At 41.2% G+C, this 24141-nt stretch overlaps 1 protein-coding gene across 1 annotated transcript in view; it reads right to left on the bottom strand.

Moving 5' to 3' along the window:
* The window catches only part of LOC145414955 (putative aarF domain-containing protein kinase 5), a 609901-nt gene that overhangs the window by 437922 nt on the left and 147838 nt on the right, over positions 1 to 24141 (bottom strand). The window contains exons 4-5 of the mRNA XM_080284365.1: positions 3727 to 3861; positions 85 to 243 (exon numbers count right to left, since the gene is read on the bottom strand). Of these exons, the coding sequence (XP_080140491.1) occupies positions 85 to 243; positions 3727 to 3861 (294 nt within the window). The remainder of the gene's footprint in view (positions 1 to 84; positions 244 to 3726; positions 3862 to 24141) is intronic.

Genomic DNA, 24141 nt, shown 5'->3' on the forward strand with positions numbered 1-24141 from the left:
GTATTCTCTACCCTCAGAATGGACATATTAAGCTAGTTATATGTTCTGTACTTTCAAAATGGCACTGTTAAGTTAGTTACTAACCTTCATGACCCACTTGAGTGTAAATTTAGGGTGCATAAACTGTATCAGTTCAAGGAGTAGCTCTATTGTGGTGATATCTCCCCAAAATCGATCCTGGAGGTCGATGTATTGCACTTTAACCGCTACTTCCTTGCCTTCGTGGGTCCTGGCTCGAAACACCTGAAGTGACATTAAAAGCATCAGTTTCCACCATTGTTCAATGAAACTAACTTAGACATAGGTCTACAATTCCACCCAAGTGCCGGCACATGCAATCACTGGGCAGCTGATTACTCTCTCTCTCTCTATTCCCAGATGTCTCAATCCCTTAAGGGGTGGCCACAAACAAATCGCCTCCACGTCACCCTGTCACCCACCATTTCACTAACCTACTCTCAGTTCACACCCTTCTCTCATATACCTCTCCATTCCATCCCTCCATCTCATCATTGGCCTCCCCCTCCCTCTCCTCCCCTCCACCTCACTCACATACTCTATCCTCATCAGTCTCTCACTCTCCATCCTCTCCACATGGCCAAACCACCTCAATGTGTTTCTGCAAATGCTTCCCATCACATCCACATCCAAGCCAAAATGCTACTTTGCTTCCTCATTTGTCAATATCTCTCTCCATGTGACTCCACATACACCACTTAAATAGCTCATTTCCACTGCTCTCACTCTTGTGTCCCTCCAACAAGGTTCAAGCTTTGCTTCCATACGTTAGAGTTGGTATCACAATACTGTCACGCTAACTTTTTCACTTCTGTGCTCACTTCCCTGTTTCTTATCACTGCTTTCAAGGAACCAGGAACTTTTCTTCCTTGTTGTACCCTTTCAAGCACTTCACCCTCTAAACTTCCATCCTTATTCATCACACTACCCAGGTACTTAAATGCACTCACATTTTCCATTTCCTTCTCATCCAACCTCACTGTACATTTACTGACTTCACATCTTTCGAAGACCATAACTTTACTCTTCCCTACATTCACCATTAGATTCTATTTCTTACACACTCTCCCAAACTCATCCACCAAGCCTTGCAGCTCCCCTTCATCTTCACTTAACAACATAGTATCATCTGCAAACAACAGTACAGAGAGTTTCAAAACACTGCCCTCTCTCATTGGGGCCACTCCAACATCCACTGCCCTACCTTGTATCTTCTATAATCCCATCCATATACAGGTTGAACGACCATGGAGACACGACACATCCCTGTTTTAATTCAACCTTCAAACAGAAAAATTCACTCAGTTCACTATCCACACGCACTGCAAATTTAGCACCCTCATACATACTCTTCACAGCATTCAACAACTACCCATTTAATCCATATATTCTTAATACTTACCACAATCCTTGTCTATCCACCCTGTCATATGCTTTCTCCAAATCCATGAAGGCCACATACAACTTCTTTCTCTTCTCTAGAAACTTTTCCATTAAAGATCTAAGAATGAATTTCTGATCTACACAATATCTTCCCTTCTTAAAAACCCCCTGTTCTTCTCCAACTAATTTCTTTGTTGTTTCCCTAACTCTGTCAATAAGTATGCTACCATATACTTTTCCTATTACACTAAGAAGACAAATGACTCCATGATTACCACATACTTCTTTTTCCCCTTTTCCTTTGTACAGGAGAATAATTATACCTGACTTCCAATCCTCTGGGACTCTACCTTCTTCCCAAACCAATCTGCACATCTTCCACATCCCTTCCACTACTATCCCTTCCCCAGCATTTCACCACACACTCCATCAATTCCTGGGACTTGCCAAATTTTGACCTTCTTCATTGCTTCCACAACTTCCATCCTACTGATTTCTTTCTGTCTTCTCACCTCCCTCCTTCTCCCAGCCATTGCCCAGCCACTGATACTTGTATTACTTTCATTCTCTATGTTCAACAATTCCTTAAAGTATTCTCTCCATCTGCTCACTTTTTCTCCCTTCTCCACCAGTAAGCTACCATTTTTATCTTTCACTCCCTGCCTAACTTCTCTGACACCCTGTCTAACTCTCTTTACCTCTTTCCAGAAAATTTCTTACATTACCTCCACTTGACACTCAAATTCTTTTCAAATTCCTCATCCACTCTCTTCTTACTCTCTCTTACTAATCTTTTCACCTCTCTCTTCCTCACTAGGTATAACTCTCTCTTCTGTCTCTAAACTTCTTCCACATCCCTGCTTCTCATCCACTCATTATATACTTTCTTCATTTCTGCCACAGCCTGTCTCATCTCTTCATTTCACCATGTCTTCTCTTCCTCATTTGTCATCCCACACACCACCTCACACGCTGCACAGATTTCTTCTGTGAATATCTTACACACACCTTCCACGTCCCCCATCTGTTCCAATCCATATTTTTCGGATCACTCATTCACTTCTCTCTTATATTTTGCCTTTTTTCCATCCTCTTGTAACCTTTCCACCCTTCTTGTATGCACTACTTCCTCCTGTCCTTCCCTTCTTCTATTCCTCCATTTCATTTGAACCTTCATTCTCACAAGCACCAAGTGGTGGTGTGAAAGTCCACTCCTCCAACCTCTATATGCATCCATTACACACCTTCTCATCCTATCACCCACACACACATAATCAATCATTGCCTTCCGTTCATTCAGTTCACCACCCACCCTTCTCATCACTTGCCACTTATACCTGTGGATCATTCTGTGCCTGAAGAGGGTAGTGGCTAACACCAATTCCCTCCCTGCACACATGTCCACCAGAGCACTGCCATTCTCATCCACCTCTGCAGACACACCCCACTCACCAACTACTCCATCCACCTTAACATTCCCTACTTTTCCATTCATATCTCCAATCAAAAACACTCTCTCATTCCTTTCAAACTTTTCCATGCACGCTTCCACGTTTGTCCAGAACTCTTCCTTCACTCAGCTTGCACGTCTTGCACTGGCACATACACACACATAATCGCCCACATTTGTAGTCCAACTTTCAATCATAAATACAATCCTTGAGCCAACTGAGCCATACTCTCTTATATTTTCCTTCTATCTGTTAGTCACAATGATACACACTCCTTCTTTTGCCCTCTCCTTTTCACTCACTCCCGCACATATACCCCATCCATACTCCCATTCTCTCACACTCTCACCTCTCCATTTAGTTTCAGTTAATCTACATACATCGACTTTTGCACCCTCAAGCTCCTGTACAATATCTCTCTTTTTTATCTCATCATTTGCACCCCTTACATTGCATGTCATAATCCGTACCATACCCTTTGTTCAGTCCTTAGTTCTCTCTCTCTCTCTCTCTCTCTCACCCTCAAGCTCCTGTACAATTTCTCTCTCTTTTATCTCATCATTTGCACCCCTTACATTGCATGTCATAATCCATACCATGCCCTTTGTTCAGTCCTTAGTTCTCTCTCTCTCTCTCTCTCTCTCTCTCTCTCTCCAGTGAACTTAACGAAAGGGATATTTCAGTACTCTCCCTCCCCTCTGCTCTCTCTCTCTCTCTCTTAATAACAAATAAAAAAGCTTTATGAAGGCCAAAAACTTACTTTCCATATGCAGCCTATCAGGCACTAAATATACCAATATATTATTTACCAACTGTCAACAAACATAAACAGAACATGAAAAACACAATCAAGCATATATATAACAGACCTCACCTGGGCCAGGCTGGCCGCTGCTATGGGTTCATCATGAAACTCAGAAAACATTTCCTTGTGTGATTTACCAAAATCTTCCTGGAAGAGGGTGCCAATCTCATCCCAACTGCGATTCAGGCATTTGTCTTGCAGTTCCTGTTAGCACAAAAAACAACTCACTATTATAGTATACAATATATTAAATAAGTATGATATACATTAAATGTGCCAAGCATTATTTCACTACAGGTAAGTGTAATCAGCTCTGCTGTGTGTGTGTGTGTGTGTGTGTGTTCTTACCTAATTGTTCTTACCTAATTGTATCTTTACAGGAATGAGTCAAGCTCGTACTGTCCCATGTCTTAAACCATATTTATCGTACATATCCTTAAATTTGTGAATTGTTTTGGCACACACTATTTCATTCAGTAGTGCATTCCATTGATCAATTGCTCTGTCTGGGAAACTGAATTTCCTTACGTCTTTATCACCTCTCTTCTTATGCAGTTTTTTGCAGTGTCCTCTTCCTGATGCTTCTCCATATGTTAAGTAATCATTTATGTCTATTTTCTCCTTTCCTGATATGCATTTATATAGCATTATCATGTCACCTCTTTTCCTTCTCTCCTGTAGTGTTGGTAGATTCAGTTTATTTAGTCTTTCTTCGTAGCTTAGGTCCCTTAAGCTTGGTATCCATCTTGTAGCGGCCCTTTGAACTTTTTCAATCTTGTCTATATGCTTTTTGAGATGAGGACTCCAGACTACTGACGCATATTCCAGGGTTGGTCTAATGAATGATGTTATTATCCTTCTTAGCATGTCTTCATTTATGTATGTGAATGCTATTCTCATATTTGCAAGCAGTGTATACATTTCCGTACCTTCTCGCTGATGTGGTCAGCCGGAGATAGTCTGTTATTGATAATCACACCTAGGTCTTTCTCTCTTTCTGATGTGTATAGGGTTTTATTTCCTAACTTATAATCCCAATCAGGTCTTTTTCCACTTTTACCAAACTTGATTACATGACACTTGTCCACATTGAATTCCATTTGCCATGTACTACTCCATTCATGAAGTTTATTTAATTCTTCTTGTAGCTCCCTACAAGAGTCTGTGTTAGTAATTCTCCTTTGTATTTTTGCATCATCTGCAAACATATTCAGATAGCTCTCATTTCCAGTGTTACTGTTTATATCATTTATATACACTAAAAATATGATTGATGCCAGCACTGAACCCTGTGGTACTCCACTAGTCACTTCTTTCCATGATGAGTAGTTTCCTCTTAGTACTGTCCTCATTTCTCTTTTTATGAGAAAGTCTTGCATCCAACAAAACAGTTTGCCTCGAATTCCTCCTTGATGGTACAGTTTCCATAAAAGTCTTAGGTGTGGTACTGTGTCAAAAGCTTTCTTGAATCTAAATAGATACTGTCCACCCATCCTTCCCTTTCCTGTATTGTGTTTGTTACTCTGTCATAGTAGCTCAACAGATTAGTAACACATGATTTTCCTTTTCTGAAACCAAACTGTCTTTCTGTTATCATACTGTGTTCTTCTAGATGATTTACCCAAGCTTTTCTTATAAGTTTTTCTAATACCTTGCTTACAACACTGGTCAGTGATACTGGTTGGTAGTTGAGTGGATTTTGTCTATTTCCTTTCTTGAATAAGGGGACTATATTTGCTTTTTTCCAAATATCAGGTAGTTTACCTTGACTCAAGGATTTCTTGATAATTAAAAATAATGGTTTACTTAACTCCTTTGCACATTCTCGTAATACCCAACATGAAATTTCATCAGGACCACTTGCTTTTCCTCTGTCTAATCTACTTAACTCCTCCTGTATTACTTTTTCTGCTATTTGTATATCTGGTAGTATGTGTGGACATGCATGTTCCACATAGTCCCTCTCAAATTTTTTTTCTTCTGTAAAAACTAATTGGAAATTCTTATTTAGTGCTTCACAAATATCTTTCTCTTGTGTATAAGTGATTCCCTCATCCGTAATGGATTGTATTATATCTTTTACTTTAGTTTTGCTTCTGATATAGCTGTAAAACAGCTTTGGTTGATCACTACTTTTATTTATTATATCCTCCTCAAACTGTTTTTGGGCTTCCCTCCTTATTCTTGTATAGTCGTTTCTTGCCTGTTTGTAATTATTATACGCCCTTTCGCTATTGTGTCTTCTGTATCTATTCCACAACAAATCACTTCTTTCTTTTGATTTTTTACATTCTGTATTGAACCATTTCTGTATTTTCTCATCTGCTTCTTTGTGCTGTGGGATGTACTTCTGGGCTCCTATTTCATAAAATTCACAAAATTTTTTATATACAGCATTTAAATCTTGTCCTCTAAGCCCATTTTCCCAATCAACTTCTAAGAAATACTTCTTTAGGTCCTGATAATTTCCCTTTATATAGTTTAGGCTCTTTTTTGTAACTATCATTGCTGTTTACTATGTCATATGCTATCCTGAAGTTATAATTTAGTACTGCATGATTGCTTTTGCCGAGTGGAGGGTGATATATTAAACTGTCAATATCATTTTCTTGCCTTGTAAATATTAGATCTAGCACTGAAGGTACATCAAGTCCTCTTTTTCTGGTGGTTTCCCTCACATGTTGCGTTAAGAAAAACTCTTGTACGAGATCCAGGAGCTTTTGGTCCCAACAGCTTTCTTGGCTATTTATATCTAGAGTATTCCAATTTATATTTGTATTGAAGTCCCCAGTTAGTATAATTCTTTCCGATTTCTCTTCCATTTTATGTAGCAATGATCTTACGCTCTGAATTGTACTCTCTGCCAGGTCCTCATATTCGTCTCTTTCCCATGTGTTTGATCTGGGTGGCATGTACAAATTGGCTACAATTACTTTACCTTCAGATGTGTCGCTCTCTACTGCAATCAGTTCTACTTGTGATGGTATATCTAGTTTTATTTCCTTTACTTTTAGATTTTTCTTAGTTAATATTATAATTCCTCCTCCTTTTTTTAAATATCTGTCTCTTCTCCATATATTATATTCCTCTAAGTTTAGTATGTCATTTGATATCCTTGGTATTAATTTTGTTTCAGTTAAACATATTATTTGTGGTTCATTTTCTGACATAATCATTCATCTCTAGTAATTTAGATACCATTCCATCCACATTTGAGTACATCAACTTTATCATCTTGTTTATATACTTGTCATGACATGGTTCTACTACCTTCCTCCTTTTTCTTCCATCCTGTTTGTGTACCACTTTCGTACCTGCAATCCTATTACTTTGTAAAAAAATTTCTTCTTCTCCTCTTCTGATCTTCCCTCATTTTTTGTTTTTGCTTCCTCCCTTTTCTCTTTCAGTAATTCCAGTTCCTCTTGTGTTAGGCATCTTTTTATCCATACATTTTTGAACTCCTCTTTTTCCTTAAGATTCTTTGCATTTTTTAGTATCTCTTCCACAGTGTTTACACTCAGGAAAGTCACCTTTAGAGGTCTTGTCTTGCTTTTCTCGTATTTCCCTAACCTTTTGTGTTCCTCTATGTCTTTACTACAGATTTCCTCTGATACTTCTTTCAGTAAGCTCATTACATTTGCCATCTTCTTTTTGTCTCTTGTGATCTTGTTTTTAACTTCTTCCTCTTCTATACCAGTGATTACTATTGATTTGTTTATCTCTACTGAATCTCTGACTAACTTAGGATTGTTTTGGATTATTCTTTTCACCTCCTTTTTAATGCTTTTTTCCTCCACCCTTGTTTCTAAGTCTTTCTTTACTTTCACCATTTCAGCATACGTGGTTTCTACATCATTTTTGTAGCTTTGCACAGCTTCATTCACTTGTGTTATCTTCTCCTCAATATCACTGCACTGGCCAATAAGACTGCTAACTTGCCTAATTGTCTCTTTGTCATTTTTGAACTCTTTCATAACACTCTCATGATTGACTACTGTACTTGCCATTTCACTCATTTTCTTCCTAAGTGTACTCAATTCTACTGTTAGTTCACTGATGGCTGTGTCTTTCTTATTGGCCTCCCTTCCAAGTTTTTCTATTTCTTCCTTTTGCAAGTGCATCTGCTTCTTTATTTCATCAATTTCATTTTTGAAAGCCATTTCTAGTTTGTGTACACGTTCAACCAGTCTATTGTGAGTCTCTACTTCAACCAGTTCTTGGTAGAAATCATCATTTTGCTTTTTACCTTTATCCTTTTTCTTTTCCAGATTTGTTTTACTGAAGTATGTATCCATTTTGCAATACTTAAAGTGCAGAGCATGTACTTACAATCTCCGTGTTGTTGTAGTCTAAACAAACCTCAGAGATGACTCAGCGTATTCTTTCGTCTTGGTTCTATTTCCTGTTTGAACAAGTTTTGTTTAAACTTATTATTTTTTTTCCTTTTAATAATAAACAATCATTTAGTCTAACCTGGTACTGAGCTTGACTCATACAAAGATACTATTTAGGTAATGCCACTGGCTGTGATGATTTGGTACGGAGCGCCGGTGTCGCACGTCCGCCTAGACTGAATCCCTGTGTGTGTGTGTGTGTGTGTGTGTGTGTGTGTGTGTATTTTACCTATTTGTTCATTCATTCATTCATTCATTGCCAGACGCCATGTATCCCAGACGGGGTGGCCAATGGCTTAGAGTTAATTGTTTTACAGGGAGGGGCACTAATCCTCCACCAACCCCACTTGACACGTAGGGATGCCCACAGCATCTGGTGTTCCCAGGCGGTCACCCATCCAAGTACTAACCAGACCCAACGTTGCTTATTTTATTTACCTATTTATAGTATACTGGAATTGAGCAATGCTCTTGTTGTCCTGTTTCCATATCCACATTTATCTAGTCTACTTTTACACACATGAATGTTTTTCACCCACAACACCTCTTCGTCTAAGTAGTTCCAAATACTTATGTATTTACCTAATATACCTAACTGTGATATACAGGAAATGAGCTATGCTCGTGGGATCTCGTCTCTATTTCTCAATAAGTCAAATTTAGCTTTAAATTCGTTTAAGTTTTTAGACTGGAAAATCTCTTTGTCCAGGCTATTCCACAGGTCTATACTTCTATAAGGAGAACTATATTTCTTGATATCCTTCAAGCAGCTCGACTTCTTCAATTTCTTTCTGTGTCCTCTTGTTGCTCTCTTATCCCATACAAACAGATCTTCTTGGTCAATTTTATCTACTCCTTTCATGGTCCTGAACACTGCAATCATGTCTCCCCTCTTTCTCCTTTCCTTTAAGGAAGGCAAATCCAGCTTTTCCAGCCTCTCTCTGTATGACAGATCTGCCAGACTGGGGACCATTTTGGTTGCTGTTCTTTGTATTCTTTCAATCTTGTTTATATCTTTCTTTTTGTGAGGGGACCACACTACCGCTGCATATTCTAACCTGGGGCGGATCATGGCCACTATCAATTTTTTCATCATCTCCTCATCCATATAATGAAATGCTACTCTTATGTTAGTCAAGAGTTCGTATGTCTCTCTAACTGTCTTGTTAATATGTTTTTCATGTGACAAAGTGTCCTGGACCAGCACACCCAAATCTTTCTCTTCTCTCGCTTTTGTGACTGATTCATTACCCATCAAATAATTCAGTGATGGTCTCTTGGTACTTTTACCCATTTCCAATATTTTACATTTCTTTGAGTTAAATATCATTTCCCACATCCGGTTCCAATCGTGTATCCCGTCCAGATCCTCCTGCAGCATTTTACAATCCTCCTCAACCTCTACCTTCCTCAAGATCTTTACATCTTCAGCAAAAAGACTTGCATAAATGTTCACTCCATCTACCATTGCATTTACATAAAACAGGAACATTACTGGTGCGAACACCGAGCCTTGAGGGACTCCACTTGTTACTTCCCTCCATCCAGACATCCTATCCTTTATTACTGTCCTCATTTGTCTGTCTCTCAGAAAGTCCCTCATCCATTCTAGGAAGTTCCCCTTCAGTCCTCCTATATATTTTAGTTTCCACATTAGTCTCTTATGGGGTACCTTGTTAAAGGCCTTCTCCAATTCTAAATACACACAATGCACCCAACCGTCTCTCTCCTGTACCACGCCAATCGCTCTTGAGTAAAAGTTCAACAAGTTGGAAACACATGACCTTCCACTTCTGAATCCAAACTGACATTCAGCCAAAATATTCATCTCTTCCAGATATTTTATCCATCTGTCTTTCAGGATTCTCTCACACAATTTTGTGACCATGCTGGTTAGAGACACTGGTCTATAATTCAGGGGTTCTTCCCTGTTTCCTCCCTTATAAATTGGTACCACATTTGCCCTCTTCCATTCTTGAGGCACCTTCCCCTCTTCCAGAGAACACACAATTAAACTGTGAATTTTATCCGCCAGTTGTTCTCTGCTTTCCTTCAGTACCCAATTAGAAATTCTATCCGGTCCAGGCGCTTTCCTTACATCCTGAGTTTCCAGTAATTTATACACTTCCTGTACATCCACTTTTATATCTTTTATCACTACATTTCTAGTCACTCCCTCTCCTTCCACAAACTAATTTTCATTAGTGAAAACTGATTGGAAACATTTGTTCATTATTTCAGCTTGCACTGCCGCATCTTTATAGACCTCTCCTTCTACTTTCAATTTGGTAATTCCTTCCTTTTGTTTCAGTTTGCCATTAACAAATCTATAAAACAGTTTGGGTTCATCCTTGCATTTGTCTTTATACCTTTTTCAAAATTCCTTTCTTCTCCTCTATGTATTCTTGTGTATTCATTTCTAGTTCTTTTATATTCTTCCTTTGTTCTGTTGTTACCTCTCTTTCTCCAATTGTTCCACGCCTTATCTCTCTCTTTTTTTGCTATCATACACCTTCTATTAAAACACTCCTTTTCCCTGTTTTCTTTCCCCCTTACTCTTGGTACAAATTTTTCCACTTCCAAATTATAGAGGTCTAGAAAGATATCCCACTTCCTCTGTATCTCTCTTGTTTCTCTGAATTTTCTCCAATCTGCATTTTCGAAAAATTTTCTCAATCCTGTAAAATTTGCTTTCCCAAAATTGTATCTTCCCTGCCTATAAAGCTCGTCTCTTGGCTTGACATTCCCTATTATCATCTGGAATGACCACATGATCACTTTTTCCTAAAGGACACAAATATTTCAAATATTCTATTCCATCTGGTTCTTTAGTAAACAGTAAGTCTAACCTTGCCGGTGTGTCCTCACCTCGGAACCATGTCTATTCTTTGACCCAATGTGTCATCACATTATTCAATGTTATATTTAATACAGTAATACAGTGCCCCATGAATCTGTGTGTGTGTGTGTGTGTGTGTGTGTGTGTGTATTTACCTATTTGTAGTATACAGGAATTGAGCAATGCTCGTGTTGTCCTGTCTCCATATCCACATTTATCAAGTCTACCTTTACACACATGAATGTTTTTCTCATGCACCACCTCTTTGTCTAAGTCATTCCAAATATTTAAGAATATACCTAATTGTGATATACACGGAATGTACTATGCTCGTGGGTTTCCGTCGCTGTTTCTCAATAAGTCGAATTTAACTTTAAACTCGTTTAAGTTTTTAGACTGGACGATCTCTTTGTCCAGGCTATTCCATAAGTCTATACTTCTGTAAGGAAAGCTATATTTCTTGATATCCTTCAAGCAGCTTGACTTTTTCAATTTCATTCCATGTCCTCTTGTTGCTCTCTTATCCCATACAAACAGATCTTCTTTGTCAATTTTATCTACTCCCACCATGGTCCTGAACACCGCAATCATGTCTCCCCTCTTTCTCCTTTCCTCTAACGAAGGCAAATCCAGTTTTTCCAGCCTCTCTCTGTATGACAGGTCTGTCAGACTGGGGACCATCTTGGTTGCTGTTCTTTGTATTCTCTCAATCTTGTTTATATCTTTCTTTTTGTGTGGGCATCACACTACCGCTGCATATTCTAACCTGGGGCGGATCATGGCCACTATCAATTTTTTCATCATTTCCTCATCCATATAATGAAATGCTACTCTTAAGTTAGTCAACAGCTTATAAGTCTCTCCAACTATCTTGTTAATGTGCTTTTCTGGTGACAAACTATCTTGGACCAGCACTCCCGAATCTTTCTCTTCTCTCCTTTTTGTGATTAATTCATTACCCAAAAAATAATTCAGTGATGGTCTCCTGGTACTTTTACCCATTTCCAATATTTTACATTTCTTTACATTAAATTTCATTTCCCACGTCCGGCTCCAATTGTGTATCCTATCCAAATCCTCCTGCAGTATTTTACAATCCTCCTCAACCTCTATCTTCCTCAAGATCTTTACATCATCAGCAAACAGACTCGCATAACTGTTCACTCCATCTACCATATCATTTACGTAAATCAGGAACATTACTGGCGCCAACACTGAGCCTTGCGGGACTCCACTTGTTACTTCCCTCTATCCAGACATCTTTTCCTTTATTACTGTCCTCATTTGTCTGTCTCTCAAAAAGTCTCTCATCCATTCCAGAAGTTTCCCCTTTAGTCCTCCTATATATTCTAGTTTCCACATTAGTCTCTTATGAGGTACCTTGTCAAAGGCCTTCTCTAAGTCTAAGTACACACAATCCACCCAACCATCTCTCTCCTGTACCACATCAATCGCTCTTGAGTAAAAGCTCAACAAGTTTGAAACACATGACCTTCCACTTCTGAATCCAAACTGACATTCAGCCAAAATATTCATCTCTTCCAGATATTTTATCCATCTGTCTTTCAGGATTCTCTCACACAATTTTGCGACCATGCTGGTTAGAGACACTGGTCTATAATTCAGGGGTTCTTCCCTGTTTCCTCCCTTGTAAATTGGTACCACATTTGCCCTCTTCCATTCTTTTGGCACTTTCCCCTCTTCCAGTGAGCATACAATTAAGCTGTGAATTTTATCCGCCAGTTGTTCTCTGCATTCCTTCAGTACCCAATTAGAAATTCCATCAGGTCCTGGGGCTTTCCTTACATCTTGAGTTTCCAGTAATTTATACACTTCCTGCACCTCCACTTTTATATCTTTCATCACCTGAACATTTCTAATCACTCCCTCCCCTTCCACAAGCTCCTTTTCTTTAGTGAAAACTGACTGGAAACGTTTGTTCATTATTTCTGCTTGCATTGCCGCATCTTTAAAGACCTCTCCATCTACTTTCAGCTTGGTGATTCCTTCCTTTTGTTTCAGTTTGCCATTAACAAATCTATAAAACAGTTTGGGTTCATCCTTGCATTTGTCAATTATACCTTTTTCAAAATTCCTTTCTTCTTCCCTACGTATTCTTGTGTATTCGTTTCTTGTTCTTTTATATTCTTCCTTTGTTCTGTCGTTACCTCTCTTTCTCCAATTGTTCCACGCCTTATCTCTCTCTTTTTTGGCTATCATACACCTTCTATTAAACCACTCCTTTTTCCTGTTTTCTTTCCCTCTTACTGTTGGTACAAATTTTTCCACTCCCAAATTATAGAGGCCTAGAAAGATATCCCACTTCCTCTGTATCTCTCTTGTTTCTCTGAATTTTCTCCAATCCGCATTTTGAAAAAAAGTTTCTCAATCCAGTAAAATTTGCTTTGCCAAAGTTGTATCTTCCCTGTCTGTGAAGCTCGTCTCTTGGCTCGACGTTTCCTATTAACATCTGGAACTCAATGACCACGTGATCATTTTTTCCCAAAGGACAGAGATATTCCAATGATTCTATTACATTGGGTTCTTTGGTGAACAGTAAATCTAACCTTGCTGGTGTGTCCTCACCTCGAAACCGTGCCTCTTCTTTGACCCACTGCGTCATCACATTATTCATTATTATATTTAATAACATAGTGCCCCACGAATCCTCGCGTCTGTGTGTGTGTGTGTGTGTGTGTGTGTGTGTGTGTGTGTATGTTCTTACCCAACTGTATCTTTACAGGACTGAGCCAAGCACTTACTGTCCGGCATATTAACCCGTACCATCCCAGGCACTTTTGCAATTTTATACCCACCCAATCCTGGACTAAAAACAGAAAAAAAATTTTATTGCATAAAACAATCCAAAAGGATATATAAATCAAGGAAAAGCAAAAAGAAAAGTACTCCTTACAGGAGAAATAAGACAAGGATGGCTCTCCATCGTGTTTTTAGCCCAGTTTCTCAAGCCATGAGCAATGTTTTCCCACCCAGCTGGGCGGGATGAGAGAGAACAGAGGAGGAGAAAGAAGGATTCCCCTTTCTCAGTGTCCTCCACTGGCTCATATTCCTCCCCAGAATAGTCATCCAGGTCTTTCCCTTCTGAAGAATCTCTAAATGAAGGGACATAAGGGTCCATGTAACAATTTCAACAGCCTCCTCCAGAATGGGGCGAAAAAATGGCATGATTTTCGCAACATCCTGATGCTCTGACGGACAGCGGCACACTGATGTTACCCACCCACACAGAACCAAACTCAGTACTACAACTGCTTGGATGCAGTGTTGCCAATACATTAAGCTGCTCCTTAGCAAAAAAATAAGCTAGATTAAAGCAGTTTTAGACGTGCTACAGCGCTCGAATTTTGCTGTCGGCACCATCACGTTGCTGGGATTAATCGAGACGTATTGTACTGTTGGCATCATGCCGATGGCGGGATTGTACGTGAATGTACAGCGAGGTTGGATGGTGAGGAATTGGAAAATGTGAGTATGTTTAAGTACTTGGGTAGTGTGATGAGTAAGGATGGAGGTTTGGAGGGTGAAGTGCTTGAAAGAGTACAGCAGGGAAGAAAGGTTGCTGGTTCTTTGAAAGCAGTGATAAGAAACAGGGAAGTGAGCATGCAAGTGAAAAAGTTACTACATGACAGTATTGTGAAACCAACTCTAACGTATGGAAGTGAAGCTTGGACGTTGTTGGAAGGACACAAGTCAAGAGTGAGAGCAGTGGAAATGAGTTATTTAAGAGGAGCCTGTGGAGTCACATGGAGAGACAGGCTGACGAATGAGGATATAAAGGAACGTTGTGGTGTGGATGTGATAGGAAGCGTTATGAGGAACACACTGAGGTGGTTTGGCCATGTGGAGAGGATGGAGGGTGAAAGACTGACGAAGAGAGTGTATGTGAGTGAGGTGGAGGGGGGAAGACAGAGGGGGAGGCTGAGGATGAGATGGAGGGATGGGGTGGAGAGGTATATGAGAGAGGGGGGTGTGAGTTTGGAGCAGGGCAGTGAAATGGCGGGGGACAGGGCGACTTGGAGGCGATTTGTTTGTGGCCACCCCAAACGGGATTGAGGCATCTGGCAATAGATAGATAGACTATTCTATTCTATCTATATACCTAGGCTGCTTCCCCCAAGGAAAGGGAGGTAGCCGAGACAGGACGACACACTCCCCATTTACTCATCCATTCAAACACATTCATTCGCATCTTAGCCCCAAAGAGGAGAACAGACAGATCCTCACCGCACCACACTGCACAAGGGTCAACTACGCAATGCAGTCAGTGACATCCACAGCAGGGCCTGACAGCAGAGCTGGTTTACCCCTGCCACATCATAACAGACTCATCCCCTTACCCACACCTGACCTGAAATAGCTGATCAGACCAAATGCGGGAGAATATCCCCTCAGGGCTGCGTCATCACTTATTCATTCACAATTTCTCTCCACCCATTTCTGTCACGCACAGCTACTCTTCCTTGCTCAACAGACATCCCTCTCGCATCCAGCGCTCTCTTCACACTGTCCATCCATCCTATTCGTGGTCTTCCTCTCAGCCTTACACCTCTCACATCAGATCTAGTTATCTTTTTCACCAATTGCTCATTATCCATTCTCTCCATATGCCCAAACCATCGCAACACCCTCTGCTCAACTCGATCAACCATCTCCCGAACAACTCCAGTTCTCCTTCGCACTTCATCATTTCTCACTCGATCCATACGCGTCACTCCACACATACTCCTCAGACACATCATCTCCATTACATTCAAAATTTTCCTCTCTGCTACACCCATATTCCATGTTTCAGCCCCATATAATGTAGTCGGTACCACAACACCCTCATACAGCCTTCTCTTTACATCCATTCTAAGCAAACGACATCTAAACACTTTTTTCATTCCTCCCAGCACCTTTCCTACTTCATTTATTCTAAACTTCACTTCTGCATCTATTCTTCCATCCACAGCAACATGTGACCCTAGATATTTAAAACACTCTACCTCCTCAAGCAACTCGCCATTCAAAACTATATTCATCCCCCTACCATCTACCAACCTCGTACACTTCATCACTTTACTCTTATTCTCATTTACTTTCAATTTCCTCCTTTCACACACCCTTCCAAACTCCCCTACCAACTGTCTCAATCTCTCCTCTGAATCAGCCACCAGTGCAGTATCATCTGCAAACAGCAGCTGCTTCAGATTCCACTCTCCACCATCAACATTCACCAGACTCAGACCTCCACCTAAAACTCTTGCATTCACCTCCCTTACAACACCATCCATGTAAATATTAAACAACCAAGGCGACATCACACATCCCTGTCGCAGCCCCACTCTCACAGGAAACCAATCACTCACAGCATTTCCCACTCTTACACACGCTCTACTATTTACATAAAAACTTTTCACCCCTTTTAATAACCTACCATCAAGTCCATACAATCTTAAAACAGTCCACAAAGCCTCCCTATCAATTCTATCATACACTTTCTCTAAATCCATAAATGCCCAAAACACATCCTTGCCTTTCGCTAAATACTTTTCACACACTTGTCTCACCGCAAACACCTGATCCACGCATCCCCTCCCTCTCCTGAAGCCACACTGCTCATCACCAATCACTCCCTCTGTGCCCTCTCTAACTCTCATAATTAACACTCTACCATACACCTTACCTACAACACTCAACAGACTTATACCCCTAAAGCTAGTACATTCATACTTATCACCCTTGCCTTTATACAACGGGACCACACAAGCACTTGCCCAGTCAACTGGCACCATACCTTTCACAAAGCGCACATTCAACAATCTTACTAACCAGTCAACAATAGTCACTCCACCACCCTTCAGGCATTCCACAGCACACCCATCCATACCTGCAGCTTTCCCTGTTTTCATCTCCTTTACTGCCTTCTCCACTTCCTCCTTCGTGATCAAAGAATCATTCAACTCTCCCAACACATTTATTCCTTGCACCCTTCCATCCGCCACAATCTCAGCCACCCTTTCCTCCTCTACATTTAACAATCTTTCAAAATACTCTGCCCATCTCTTCCTTACTGCATCCATCTCAATTAACATCCTTCCATCCTCTGCTTTTACTCGTTCTTCCTTCCCAGACTCTCCCTTTCGCACCCTTTTCACCTCCTTCCAAAACATTTTCTTATTCTGTTGAAAATTCTCTGTCAGCCGCCTACCCCACCTCTCATCTGCTGCCATTTAGCATCACGCACAGCCCTTCTCGCCTTATTCCTCTTTTCCTTATACCTCTCATATGACATCTCATCCTTCCTCTGCAGCCACACTTCATACGCACGTCTCTTCTCAGCCACAGCCATACTTACTTCCTCGCACCACCATTCACTTCCTTTTCTTACACCACCACCCACACGTCTCACACCACACACCTCTTCTGCATGCCCCACCACAGCACTCTTAAATAACTGCCATTCCTCCTCCACACTGCCATTTTTCCGATCTTTCACTGCGTTCCACTCATCTTTCAGTTTCTCCTGATACTCTATCTTTATCTCTCTTTTATCCAACTCACTCACTTTCAAAACCTCCCTGCCACACCTAACTCTCCTAGCTCTCACCCAACTCTTAACTTTCCCTCCACCAGGTAGTGGTCAGACATACCTCCACCCTCCCCTCTCAGAACTCTCACATCCAACAATCTTCCTATTACATTCCTAGACACAACCACATAGTCCATCAAAGCTCTATCAACAACCCTTCCACCCTCCTGTCTCACCCATGTATACTTATAAATATCTTTCTTCTCAAACAGCGTATTTCCAATCACCATCTCTCGCTCAACACACATCGCTATCATTCGCTCCCCATTTTCATTTCTTCCAGGCACACCATGCATACCATCGACACCTTTAACTGCTACATTTCCCACTCTAGCATTCAGATCACCCATCATTACCACATTCACATTCGCTCCAAAACTCTGCAGACACTCATCAACATCATTCCAGAAAGACTCCCTCTCTTCTTCATCCCTTTCACTACCAGGCCCATATGCACTCACAAACACCCACAACTCACGTTCAAATTTCGCTTTCACCCACATCAGTCACGATGACAACTCCTTCCATTCAATCACACACTGCTGTACTTCCGGACTCACTAACAAGGCCACACCTTCTCTTGCCCTTCCTCTATCAACACCTGACAATCTTCCATTCACACTTCCAAACATAGACTCACCCTTCCCTTTCATCTTCGTTTCACTCAAAGCTAACACATCCAACTTTCTTCTCACAAACATTCTCCCAATCTCCTCCCTTTTAGCCTCAATCATACTACATCCACGCACATTCATAGACCCAATCTTCAGGGTACGGGGATAACTCCATCCCCCATCCCTTTCTCTGGCCTGTCTCTTTTTTGGAAGTAAAAAACAGAGGAGGGGGTCCCTAGTCCCCTCACCCTGCCCCTTTTAGCCGCCTTTTACGACACGCAGGGAATACGGTGGCTGTATTCTTCCTAACACAACCTGGCTGCAGAGTAGTAGTACCACCCCATAGTGCGGCCAGATTGTGTCCCCCCCGCCACAGGGGGGACATATCCTTAAATTTATGAATTATTTTGGTACACACTATTTCATTCTGCAGTGCATTCCACTGATGAATCGCCCAATCTGGGAAACTGAATTTCCTTACGTCTTTATCGCCTCTCTTTTTATGTAGTTTTTTTGCAGTGTCCTCTCGCTGATGCTTCCCCATAGATTATGTATTCATTTATGTGTTACTCTAAACCCCAACCTAAGCTGGACAGCTTATGTTAAATTCCTTGCTATAAATGCTTCCAAAAAATTGGGGCTTATGTACAGAGTTCGTGAGTTCTTCACTGACGTGCAGATGGCCATAATATACAAAAGTCATGTGCGTTCTCAGATCGAATACTGTTCACCACTGTGGAGTGGATGTGGAGCGGTTGCACTAGGAACTTGGACAAAATTCACAATAAAGCCATTAGATTAATCAATAATCCTGCCATTACACAGGACCTTCCTTCATTATCAGTATGTATAGTGGTAGGTGGTGGCAACCATCAACCACTCACTTGATGTAGTGCTGCCTACTCCTTCCTTAGCCTTTACCATTCTTTTTCTGTGCCTGCCCTCCTCTCTTCCTATTTCTCCCATCTTTCCTGTCGCTTCTCATTGCTTTTCTTTCCTCTACAGGTGGCTTTACATTGAGTGACAAGCCAAATGGTTTCCTGTAAGCCAAGAAACCATTTACAACGCTGGGTGGTAACCATATAACCAAATCATACGTGCTCCCTACGTGTCAGCAAGTGGGTTGGTGGAGGGTTAGTGCCCCTCCCTGCAAAACAAATAACTCAAAAGTCAAATGGCCACCCCTTATGGGATTGTGGCATCTGGCAATAGACAGGTAGATAGATAGAGATGTTGCTTCTTTAGCATTATCTTATCGATATTTTTACCGTAAGTGCTCTGACAAACTGGCTTCAATTGTGCCTCCTCTTCACATTTTCTCCCGAAATACTTGGGCAGCTGGGAGCGCCCATGAACTCACACTCTCTCCCCCGCAATGCAGAACCTCTGCTTATCAAAATTCATTTATCTCCAGACCTACTATTCTCTGGAATTCACTTCCTGGGAGTTGTTTCCCATAAACATTTAATCCACTTCAATTTAATTCCAGTTGTTATAAATATTTTATGAATGGAGGATGCCTTTAGGCACATGGACTTATTTTTTTTCCTTTGTTTTTCCTTCCTCCATTCATTAAAAAAAAATAAAATGTCTATTTTCTCTTTCCCTGAGATGCATTTATATAGCATAATCATGTCTCCTCTTTTCTTTCTCTCCTGTAATGTTGGCATGTTATATTTTTCTAGTCATTCATCATAGCTTAGATCCCTTAGGCTTGTTACCCGTCTTGTAGCTACCCTTTGTACTTTTTCAATCTTATCTCTGTGTTTTTTGAGAGGAAGATTCCAGACTACTGATGCATACTCCAGGGTTGGTCTGATGAATGATGTTATTATCTTTCCCAGCATGTCTTCATGTATATATGCGAATGCTATTCTCATATTAGCAAGCAATGTACACATGTTACATACCTTCTCACTGACGTGGTCAGCCGGAGATAGTCTGTTATTGATAATCACTCCTAGGTCTCTCTCCCTTTCTGATATGTGTAGGGTTGATCGTCCTAACTCATAATCCCAATCCGCTCTTTCTCACGTTTACCAAACTTAATCACATGACACTTGTCCACATTAAATTCCATATGCCATTTACTGCTCCATTCATGAAGCTTATTTAATTCTTCTTGCAGCTCTCTGCAAGAATCTGTGTCAGTAATTTTCCTTTGAATTTTTGCAAAATTTTTTGAAATTTTTTGGAAAATGTGAGTGCATTTAAGTACTTGGGTAATGCGATAAGTAAGGATGGAAGTTTACAGGATGAAGTGCTTAAAGGGGTACAACAAGGAAGAAAGGTTGCTGGTTCCTTGAAAGCAGTGATACGAAATAGGGAAGTGTGCATGGAAGTGAAGAAGGTACTACATGACAGTCTTGTGATACCAGCTCTAATGTATGGAAGCAAAGCTTGGACCTTGTTGGAGGGATAGAAGTCAAGAGTGAGAGCAGTGCAGTGGAAATAAGTTATCTGAGAGGAGCATGTGGAGTCACATGGAGAGACAGACCGACAAATGAGGAGGTGAAAGATGGTTGTGGCGTGGATGTGGATGTGATAGGAAGTGTTAGGAGAAACACAGTGAGGTGGTTTGGCCATGTGGTGAGGATGGAGAGTGAGAGACTAATGAGGAGAGTGTATGTGAGTGAGGTGGAGGGGGGGAGAGGGAGGGTGAGGCCAAGGATGAGATGGAGGGATGGAGTGGAGAGGTATATGGGAGAGGGGGTGTGAGCTGGGAGCAGGGCAGTGAAATGGTAGGGGACAAGGTGACATGGAGGCAATTTGTTTGTGGCCACCCCTTACGGGAGTAAGGCATCTGGCAAGACAAAGATAGATAGACAGAATTTTTGCATCATCCGCAAACATATTTAGATAGCTTCTATTTCCAATATTATTGTATGCCATTATTCATCATCCAATCTTACGTTGCCCCAAGAGGAGCACAGAAGCCTGGGGCTAGGCAAGTTGGTCCTGACATTTAAGATGAGAGTGACCAGCCTCACTCATCCCTGAGTGGAATTACGTGAGCAATAAACTCCAACCACCCCTTGGATATAAACTTTCATCGGCTCAATCTGACTGGAGCTCTGTAATTACCCACTAAACCACCAGGTGCCAAAATTTGGTTATATGGTTACCACCCAGCATAGTAAATGGTTTCCTGTTGTATAGGAAACCATTTGGCTTGTCACTCTGTGTACAGTCACCTAAGGGCAGAAGGAAGAGGAAAGAATGAAGGAAAGAAAGACAGAAGAGGGAGTGTAAAGTCACCCATAGGCAGAAGGACGAGGAAAGAATGAAGGAAAGAAAGAAGAAATGCATACCAAAAACATAATTTTGTGCCAGAACTGAGCCCTGTGGAACTCCGCTAGTCACTTCCCTCCATGATAAATAATTTCCCCTTAATTCTGTTCTCATTTCCCTTTTTCTGAGAAAATCCTGCATCTAAGAGTACAGTTTGCCTTGGATACCTCCTTGATGGTACTTACTTTGTGAAATGCTTTCATCCATCTATCCATCATCCAATCCTACGTTGCCCCACGAGGAGCGTAGGAGCCCGGGGCTAGGCAGTTGGTCCTTAAATTTAAGATGACAGTGGCCAGCCTCACTCATCCCTGAGTGGAATTATGGGCAATAAACCCCAACCATCCCTTGGAAATAAACCTTCACTGGTTCAATTTGACTGGAGCGCAGTAATTACCCACTAAACCACCAGGCGCCAAAATTTAGTTATATGGTTATCACCCAGCATGGTAAATGGTTTCCTGGTGTACAGGAAACCATTTGGCTTGTCACTCAGTGTAGAGTAACCCACAGGCAGAAGGAAGAGAAAAGAATGAAGGAAAGACAGACGGAAGAGGGAGAGTAAAGTCACCCACAGGCAGAAGGACGAGGAAAGACTGAGGGAACAAAAGACAGAAGAGGATGGAAGGAAAGAAGGATGGAGGAGAGGAAAGGGCAGACACCCGAGAGCAGCATTACATCGAGTGAGTGGATGGTGAGCACCCCCACCTACCACAAACAAATGCTTTCTTGAAATCTAAATAGATACTGTCCACCCAGCCTTCTCTTTTCTGTAATGTTTCTGCATCTCTAAAAAAGTAGCTTAATTGATTAGTAACACATGATTTTCCCTTTCTAAAACCCAACTGCCTTTCTGTTGTTATACTGTGTTCTTCTAGATGGTTTACCCAAACTTTTCTTATCAGCTTTTCTAGTATCTCACAACACTGGTCAGTAGCTGAGTGGATTCTGTTTATTCCCTTTCTTGAATAGGGGAACAATGTTTGCCTTGTTCCAAATATCAGGTAGTTTACTTTGATTAAAGGATTCCCTGAATATAAAATATATTGCTCTACTTAACTTTTTTGCACATTCATGTAGAACATAACCTGAAATTATGTCAGGACCATATGCTTTTCCCTTGTCTAATTTACTTAACTCTTCCTGTACTTCTTTTTCTGATATTTGTATATCTGGTAATACGTGTGAGCATGCATGTTCCATGTTGTTTCGTTTTGTTTACTTTTTAAAGGCTCCAACATGTTTGCATGCGTCGGCCTCAGTCACCTAATGGCGGCTCTCCACGCTGCACGATCTATTGCAGCCTCCCTGTTCAGTCCATTAACCCTGAGGTCACACTTAATGACCTTGTCCCATGTCTTTCTCGGTCTACCCCTCATAACCCCACCCCCAATATTAACACTTCTCACCTTCCTCACCTAATTATCATCCCCCATCCTCTCCACATGTCCAAACCATCTCAATCTCCCCCTCCTCATCACAACACCAATACACTCCAGTCCCATCCTACCTCTCAACTCTGGCATCGTAAATCCAGCCCCCCAGGACCGTGAAACAGGGATGCACTACACATCCACCTAATCATTGTAATTTCTGTACATCTGAGCTGGCAAATATCCTCCTGCTTAACTGCCCAGGTCTCACTACCATACAGCAATACACTCCTAACACATGCTGCATACAAAGACCCCTTAGCACGTAGGGAGGGCCCTCTCAATGTCAGAAGAGACAAGAGCTCCCTGAACTTCTTCCAACCACTTCTCGCCCTAGCCACAGAGCTAGCTCCAGACCCATCTCCACCACACAACATGTCTCCCAAATAACAAAACTCTTCCACACACTCAAGACATTCACCAGCAAGTTCAATCCTTTCACGTCTGACAATCTCCACCTGCTCTCCCCTATGCGCCATAAAATCAGCATTATCTCACAGTCTGCCTCTGATACCACTACATCTCTTGTGCACCCATTTATCACAAACATCGCACAAGATAGAATTACTTCCCACACCCTTGTGGCAAACTGCACATGGCCACTCTCCCTCGTCTTTGACAGTACCGCCACCAAACCTAGATATCATCACTTTTGTTTTATCTGCATTTACCCTTAAGCCCTTGTGCCCCATACCATCTCTCCACTTCCTAAACCTTTCCTCCGCCTCCCTTTCGTTCTCTGCAATCAACACATCTCTCCACTTCCTAAACCTTTCCTCTGCCTCCCTTTCATTCTCTGCATTCAACACTAAATAATCAGCATACAACATCTCCCACGGGAGTTCGTTTCTAAAGTCAGGTGAGAGGGCTTCAAGCACCATGATAAACAACATGGGACTCAAAACTGACCCCTGATGCACACCAACATTCATGGAAAACTCATCACTCAAATCTCCATTCACTCTTACCTGGGTGTGAGCACCCTCATACATAGCCATAACCACCCTAACCAGCCATTCCTCCAAGCCAAGCTTTCTCATTGCCCACTTCACCACATCTCTAGGGACTCTGTCAAAGGCCTTATCCAAATCAACAACAAAAAAATACAGATCCCTTCTCCTACCAATACAGGTATATTTTTCCTGAAGCTGTCAAACAATGAAAATGGCATCAGTGGTCCCCCTACCTGGCATAAACCCAAACTGCAATTCATCAATATGCACTCTTTCTCTAATAATACCTTCTAAAACTCTCTCCATTACCTTCATTATCTGATCTAAAAGCTTTATACCTCTATAATTTCCACTTTCCAGGGCATCAC

This window comes from Coenobita brevimanus, chromosome 101, assembly GCF_032717465.1.
Source record: "Coenobita brevimanus isolate Jiangsu-jjx chromosome 101, ASM3271746v2, whole genome shotgun sequence".
Taxonomy (NCBI): domain Eukaryota; kingdom Metazoa; phylum Arthropoda; class Malacostraca; order Decapoda; family Coenobitidae; genus Coenobita; species Coenobita brevimanus.